Source organism: Ursus arctos, unplaced genomic scaffold, assembly GCF_023065955.2.
Source record: "Ursus arctos isolate Adak ecotype North America unplaced genomic scaffold, UrsArc2.0 scaffold_5, whole genome shotgun sequence".
Taxonomy (NCBI): domain Eukaryota; kingdom Metazoa; phylum Chordata; class Mammalia; order Carnivora; family Ursidae; genus Ursus; species Ursus arctos.
In genome coordinates, this window is record NW_026623067.1 from 56076028 (window position 1) to 56084468 (window position 8441).

The window sequence follows — 8441 nt, forward strand, 5'->3', positions numbered from 1 at the left end:
CTAGCACATTGATCCAGGATCGATCCTAGAATGTAACAAAAAAGAAAAAAGAAAATGTAGGATAGGAAATTCACAAGAAAATAGCCTAACATTGGTGGATGTGAATTGACTTAAAGTGCCAAAAAGACTGCACAGTGGAATGAAAAAAGACCATGCCAAGGCATATTGTGAAATTTCAGAGTATCAGAGTATAAGAAAAATACTTTATGGGGCCCCTGGGTGGCACAGCGGTTAAGCGTCTGCCTTCGGCTCAGGGCTTGATCCCAGTGTTGTGGGATCGAGCCCCGCATCAGGCTCCTCCGCTATGAGCCTGCTTCTTCCTCTCCCACTCCCCCTGCTTGTGTTCCCTCTCTCACTGGCTGTCTCTATCTCTGTCAAATGAATAAATAAAATCTTAAAAAAAAAAGAAAGAAAGAAAGAAAAATACTTTATTTTCACAGAGAGGAAAAACAGAGAGCGCTTACATAGGAGCCATAATGAAGGATTAGGGAAAAGAATGGCATCAGACTTCTCAACAGCAGCACTGAAATCTGGAATACAATAGAAAACATTGTGAGGGAAAATAATTTCCAACCTAGAGTTTTGTGCCCATTTGTTGTTTTTTTTTTTAAAGATTTTATTTATGAAGATGAAAACATCTTCTGGCAGATGCCCCTTTAGTTGTACTACCAGCATTCCCCACATCCACCCTAGGGGAGAGCAAGAACTGTCTTGTTCACTTCTTTTTTTTTTTTTTTTTTTTTAAATATGCTCCTCGCCCAGTGTGGAGCCCAATGGGTGCTTGAACTCTCAACCCTGAGATCAAGACCTGAGCTGAGATCAAGAGTTGGACACTCAGCTGACTGAGCCACCCAAGTATTCTTGTCCTGTTCCCTTCTTTAAATGCCTAGGGTTTAATTAATTAATGCAGTACCTATCACATGGTGTTTATTAAAGATCTGTGGAGTGAATTAAGTGGGAAGCATGGTGCTCTTTATTTGGTTAGCACTGATAGGGTCTAGTGCCACATCTAGTATACCTCAGACTATGTTTTGATTTTTGTTACAGTTCAGTTTTTTTAGTAAATTTATAGTATTGTATGTATAACTATTATGAACCACCTTGAAATATCCGCATCTCACTCTCTTTCAGGTTCCTTTTTTGCCAGGAGATTCAGACCTTGATCAACTAACAAGAATATTTGAAACTTTGGGCACACCAACTGAGGAACAGTGGCCTGTAAGCCTTCATACATGTTCTTTGAAATTTGATTAGGATTCTTTATGTTGCTGTAATGTAGGTATTACTTTAAGAAATGTATTCATTGTCTTAATTTACTAGTAGTATATACTCTGAAAAATTTATATGAAATAGAAAGTTAAAATTGTGGTATACTGTCCAGCCTCATTTGTACATGTTGCCCTTTCTCCATCCCAGTAATTCCCATCCCAGGGTTAATCACTGTCAGTTTGGTGGAAAGTCTTGCTATGAGGATATATAAACAAGCGCATAAACGTAGCGTTGCATTTTCTGTCTTTTCTTTAATAGAAATGGTATCATACCATGTAATTTTTTTGCAGCTAACTTGCTCTTTTTATTTAATATTTATTACTGATCTTTTTAACAGCTGCATGATACTTCATTCGATGGGTATTTCATGTTTATCAGCATCTTGGTGGATTTAGGGTGTACTTATAGAATTTTCACCAACAGTTAAGCTGTCTCAGTACCATGAATATTTTTAACCTGTGACATTGTCTGAAAAAAAGAAATTTTAAATCTTGGGTAAAATTTACACCAATTTAAGTTGCTAAATTTTATGTATTATAGTCAGTAAGATGAACTCACTTGTTTGTTCTTAAAGATTTTATTTATTTGAGAGACAGAGCACAAGCAGGGGGTAGAGGGCTGGGGGTAGGGACAGAGAGAGAGGGAGAAGCAGATTCCTTGCTGTGCAGAGAGCCCTATGCGGGACTCAATCCCAGGATCCTGAGATCATGACCTGAGCCAAAGGCAGACACTTAACTGAGCCACCCACGCACACCTCACTTGTTTATTCTTAAATTAAAATAGTAAACTTTAGATTTTCCTTCCTAATACAACCCCATCTCCTGAGAATAAATACTGGAAAAGAGAAATTTTAATCAGACTCTACCTTCTGATTGAAACTGTGGTAAAATTATCTGAAGCTGAAATTAAGTGTAAGAAGTTTCTTTTGTGCTATTACTTCAACTTTCTAATTGAAAGTTTGCTATATATGCGAATTGTAAAACATGCCTTCATGGCTATCATTTATTAAATGCATTCTGTGCCATTAATGAGAGGCTTTTCATAAATCATATTTTATTCTCCCAGCAATCCTTTGAAGTAAATACTGTTAGTCCCAGTTTATACATGAGACAACTGAGATTTAGTGAGGTTAAGTAACTTACTTAAGGCCACACAGCATCAGAGCTAGGACTGCAGTGTGGATCTGCTGACTCCATAGGCATGTTTATGATATTATTCTGTACTTTTCTCTTGGACATGATTTTCTTTCTTTTTTTTTTTTTAAGATTTTATTTATTTATGTGACAGAGAGACAGCCAGCGAGAGAGGGAACACAGCAGGGGAGTGGGAGAGGAAGAAGCAGGCTCCCAGCGGAGGAGCCCGATGTGGGGCTCGATCCCAGGACCCTGGGATCACGCCCCGAGCGGAAGGCAGATGCTCAACAACTGCGCTACCCAGGCGCCCCGGACATGATTTTCTGAATAGCAATTGCTTAGTGATGTTTTCATGGATTTTTTAAAATTAAACTTCTTTTGAGATTATTGTAGGTTTATGTGCAGTTTTAAGAAATAATTGAGATATTCCTTGAAACTTTTACCCAGCTTCCTGCAAAGTTAGTACAGTATCACAACCAGCGTGCTAACGTTGACAGGATTAATACAGAGAGGGGCGCCTGTGTGGTTCAGTCGGTTAAGTGTCTGCCTTTGGCTCAGGTCATGACCCCAGGGTCCTGGGACCAAGTCAAGTGTCGGGCCCCCTCCTCTGTAGGGAGTCTGCTTCTCCCTCTGCAGCTCTCCCTGCTTGTGTGCTCACTCGCTCTCTTTCTCTCTGTCAAGTAAGTAAATAAAAATATATATATAAAAAAAGGATTAGTACACAGGACATCACCAGAAAGATCTCTTATGTTGCCCTTGCCCTTTTATAGCCACACCTACTTTCCTTCCACTTCCTCTCCTTTCTGAATCCCTGGCAATTACGAATCTGTTCATTTCTGTAACTTTGTCATTTCAAGAATATTATAAATAGAATCACATACTATCTAACCTTGTGGGATTGACTTTTTCACACTCAGCATAATTCTCTGAAGATTCATCCAGGTTGTATATATCACTAATTTGTTCCTTTTTATTGCTGGGTGGTATGATTTACCAGAGTGTGTTTAGCCATTCACTGATTGAAGGACATCTTCGTTGTTTCCATTTTGGGGCTTTTACAAATAAAGCTCCTATAAACTTTCATGTATAGTTTTTTTTGGGGAAAGAATAAGCCTTTATTTCGGTGGGAAAATGCCCAGAACAGTCCTGAGTCCTTTGGTAGTTGTGTAGTTAATTTAAGACACTGCCGGTCTGTTTTCCAGCTGGCTGTACCATTTTATATTCTTACCACCCATATATGAGTAATCCATTTTCTCTGCATCATCTCTAGCATTTTGTGTTGTCACTTTTTTATTTTTAAGCATTGTGATGGTTGTGTAGTGACAGTTCATTGTTAATTTTAATTTTCACTTCCCTAATAACTGATGGTATTGAATGCCTTTTCTTGTGCTTACTGGCCATCTATATATCTTTAGTTAAAATCTCTTCATGTCTTTTTCCCATTTTTTATAAATGCATTTTATTTTATTGTTTTTTTTTAAGTAATCTCTATACCCAACATGGGGCTCGGACTTATCACCCTGAGATCAAGAGTCACATTGTCTACTGACTGAGCCAGCCAGGTGCCCTCCTCATTTTGTAATTGGATTTTTTGGATTTTAATTTTGATAAAGTCTATTTTATCAGCTTTTCCATAGGTCAGTTTTTCCAGGGTCTTTTTTTTTCTTTTTCTTTTTTTTTTTTTTTTTGGCCTATGTCCAATTACTTTAGCACCATTTGTTGAAAAGACTGTCTTTCCATTGAACTGCTTTGCACTATTGTCAGATCATTTGGTCAGATTCAGTGGCCATCCAGGGCACTGGACTTTCCATCTTGAAACCATGGCCCGGTTTGTTCGTAATCTTGTGGAGAAGGCCTGGTACTGTGAACCCTGCTGTGACTCACTTCAAAACCTTGATTGGCCACATTTTGGCACTATGGCAAGGTTGAGCTGGTTCCTCTAACCCCTGCTGAGATTCTTATACCTATTCAGAGCTTGAAAAAAATAGTCAAGACTGCTCAAACTGGTAGTGTCAAATACCTCACAGTTAAGGAAGCTCTGCTGAATGTTTTAGTGGCCACTTAGGTGTGGATGTGGTTTTATGTCCATGAGATCATAGACAAGTGAAGCATCATTGGCTATAATGTTTGGAGACCAATCTCCCTCCCCCCCCAGACTTATTTATTTATTTATTTATTTATTTATTTATTTATTTAAGAGAGAGAGATAAAAAGGGAACGGGGAGGGACAGAGGGAGGAGGAGAAAAGTAGGCTCCCTGCTGAGTGCGGAGCCCAACGAAGTAGGGCTTTGTCTCATGATCCTGAGATCATGACCTGAGTGGAAATCAAGAGTCAGATGCTTAACCTACTGAGCCATCCAGGCGCCCCACCGGTACCACAGTCTTAATTAAAGTAGCTACATATGAAGTCTTGAAATCAGGTAGACTGATTCTTCCACTTTTGTTGCTTTTCAAAGTTGTTTTAGCTGATGTAATTCCTTTGCCTTTCAGTATACATTTTAGAATAATCTGTATAATAATTTTGTCAGAATTTTGGTAAGAATTGCATTACAGAGTTGAATCTTCAAATCCTTGAACAAGACAGGTTTCACCCTTTATTTAGAGCTTTGATTTATTTCACATAGTTGTGTAGAATTTTTTTTAAGATTTTATTTTTAAGTAATCTCTACACCCAATGTGGGGCTCACACTTAGAACCCTGAGATCAAGAGTTGCACACTCCACTGACTAAACCAGCCACGTGCCCTAGCTGTGTAGCTTTTAGGGTATGTGTCCTACACGTTTTATTAGATTTTCACTTTTTTTTTTTTTTTTTTTTTAGAGAGAGGGAAGGAGAGAAAGAGCGTGTGTGTGTAGGGGAAGGGGCAGGGGGAGAGAGAGAAAGAGAGAATCGTAAATGGGCTCTACTCCCAGTGAGGAACCTGATGCAGGGCTTGAGCTCATGACCCTGAGATCATGACCTGAGCCAAAATAAATAGTTGGATGCTTAACCAACTGGACTACCCAGGTGCCCCTATTTTTTTTTCTTTTGAGTTATTCTGAATGGCATTTTTAATTTCAGTATCCACATGTTTGTTATAGTATATAGAACCACAGTTGATTTTTGTGTGTTTTTCCTATACCATGTAACCTTGTTCTGCTCAGTAGTTGTAGGAGTTTTAAAATAGATTTCTTGGAATTTTCTATATAGATCATTACATCCTCCATTTGACAATTTTAGTTCTTCATTCTTTCAATCCTTAAGTTTGAATTATAAATATTTTTACAGGACATGTGTAGTCTTCCGGATTTCGTGACATTTAAGAGTTTTCCTGGAATCCCGTTACAACACATCTTCATTGCAGCAGGAGACGACTTGCTAGATCTCATACAAGGCTTATTCTTATTTAACCCATGCACTCGAATTACAGCAACACAGGTATTTTAGCATATCTTTCTTATATTAGGAAATATGAGGATAATCTTAATTCCGGCATAGATAAAATAAAAGTAGAATTTCTTAAGATTTTCTGCCATTCTTTAACTACCGTAAAGATGTGTTTTTGTTTTAAGGAATAACAAATTTTATCTTGTCCCTAAGCTACAAGCTGTTCAGACTTGTATTAAATTACATCATGCACATAGAACAATAGGAGAATTTACTTTTGTTAACATATAAATACATATTTATTAGTTTACCTAGAGAAGAAAAAATAAGGGTTCTGTACATGTTAAGATAATGATATTTCAATTAGGTTTGTGCTAAGCCTAATGCCAAAAGTGTTTTGGTTTTTTCCCCATGATATACTGCCCCAGTATGCATGCTGATCGTTGTCATAGTCAGTGATGAAGAAAATAATATAGTTCTTCTTTTCTTTTTTAAAGATTTTATTTTTAAGTAATCTCTACACCCAACATGGGGCTTGAACTCAAAACCCCAAGATCAGGGGCGCCTGGGTAGTGCAGTCGTTAGGCGGCTGCCTTTGGCTCAGGGCGTGATCCTGGCGTTCCGGGATCGAGTCCCACATCGGGCGCCTCCGCTGGGAGCCTGCTTCTTCCTCTCCCACTCCCCTGCTGTGTTCCCTCTCTCGCTGGCTGTCTCTCTGTCACATAAATAAATAAAATTAAAAAAAAAAAAAAAAAAACAAAAAAACCCAAGATCAAGAGCTGCATACTCTTCTGACTGAATGAGCCAGGCACCCCAAAAATAGTATAGTTTTGTTTTGTTTTTTTGTTTTAAGATTTTATTTATTTATTTGACAGAGAGAGGGCACAAGCAGGCAGAACCGTAGACAGAGGGAGAGGGAGAAGCAGGCTCCCTGCTGAGCAGAGAGCCCAACGTGCAGCCCGATCCCAGGACCTGAGCTGAAGGCAGACGTTCAACCAGACTGAGCAACCTAGCCGCCCCATGTAGTTCTTAATACAACTTATGCTTACAAGGGATTGAAAGATACTCTAAATAGAACAAACATTGATACTGACCCTTGTTTAAGGGAAATAAGAATCAAACAAAAAAACTAGGAAGACCAAGAACATCTGCTCTTAGAAGGGAGAAATGTTACCAAACAAAAAAATAAAATCCCTGTAGACTGGGGGGGAAAGTTTATTTTCTTTGTTTTAAAAGCAAGCACAAAACAAAGAGTGGCACAAACAGGGAAATGCAGGAATGTATCACAGTACAATGATTTGGCTTCATAAAGTAAGACCCTGATTAAAATGAAATGTCACAAGTCTTCATATCTAACAAACCGTGTTAATGTACAATATACCAAGGATACAAAGTGGATTTTTTTCACTTATTACAGACTACCAAGTCATTGTCTGATGCATTTATTTCTATAGGCCATATCTTTTTAGCAGTACATGATGCTACATTAATACATACATGCTAGATTACTTTACCATTAGAATTACTTTTCTAATTCAAACAAGTACCTCAGTGTTACCTTTCCACCCATACACATATACTTACTACCTCCATTATAAGAAGCTTGAGATGTCAGATTATCTAGAAAGTTGTTTTCATTTTTTTTTTCATTTTTTCATTTTTTTCATTTTTTTTCATTAATAGTGAAACTCAAAATTTGTAGAAAAATACTAGTTGTGACAACTTATGTGGGTTGTATTTTGATAGAATGCATTTTCTTAAAATGTGTTCTAGCTCATGGATATCTGTCTTAAAGTTGGAATGAGATCATCTTTCTTAGATCTCTGATGGCTCAGAATTAGCTTAATTTACTTATGGAACTGCTTTATTCAGAAGAAATACTGTAAAAATTCAACTCTTTTGAAGTGAGGAATCTCTAAATCATTACTGCAAATAATAGAATGTGGGAGGAAATGCTTGAAAAGTTTATATGGACTTCTTTATATTCCTGAAAGCATTATCCAAAAGGAATATTGTGGCTATTGAACAGTACTGTGATGCAAATAAATTATGAATTTGACAAGTTTGTCATTTTTTGGCGTTTGGAACCAAAGTAAAGGAAATATCATATCATAGAACATTGAGCAGGTAGTATATAGAAATAACCTTGTGCAATTCCTTCCAAGTAAAATTTTTAATAATTTGCAGTGGATTGTTGGATTTTAACACATTGTTTCCAACCATTTGCATCTTTTAAAAAACTCTAAAGAATTTATATTTACATAGTTTGGAATTTGAATACGTACAGATGTCGTGACAAACTTTGAAGTTCTTTTTAAGCATGTTTCTCTCTTTACGGGTTGAACTATAGAGTCCCTAACGTATAGAGAGCCAAATTATACAGTATCTTAATAAGGATATTTCATATTTAGTATAGACTGTTTAACTGTAGAAAAGTTAGAAGGTAGTGTCTTTTTCTTATGGTAGTGGAATTATCAGCCAATATTAAGCTGTTAACATATTTATTTGTAGTAATTTGCTCATCTAAGTTTTTGAAATTAATTTCATTTTGGAAGTGGGGTATTCACATAGTGTGTTTAATATTCCCAACAATTCTGGAGATTAGATTTTCTTAAACACAGTTCAGATACTCACTTAAAACTCTACTTTCCTTGGTATCTTTCCTTTTTCAAG

At 37.1% G+C, this 8441-nt stretch overlaps 1 protein-coding gene and 1 pseudogene across 9 annotated transcripts in view; both read left to right on the plus strand.

Annotated features, from left to right (window-relative positions):
* Positions 1-8441, plus strand: part of CDK7 (cyclin dependent kinase 7) — a 50455-nt gene that overhangs the window by 17587 nt on the left and 24427 nt on the right. For 6 of the 9 annotated variants that reach the window (XM_026498851.4, XM_026498850.4, XM_044384138.3 and 3 more), the window contains exons 9-10: positions 1132-1218; positions 5670-5819. In XM_026498851.4, coding sequence (XP_026354636.1) covers positions 1132-1218; positions 5670-5819 — 237 coding nt within the window. The remainder of the gene's footprint in view (positions 1-1131; positions 1219-5669; positions 5820-8441) is intronic. The other 3 variants (XM_057307324.1, XM_057307323.1, XM_057307322.1) reach the window with 1 other exon arrangement.
* LOC113255257 (ATP synthase subunit g, mitochondrial-like) lies at positions 4107-4904 on the plus strand (annotated as a pseudogene).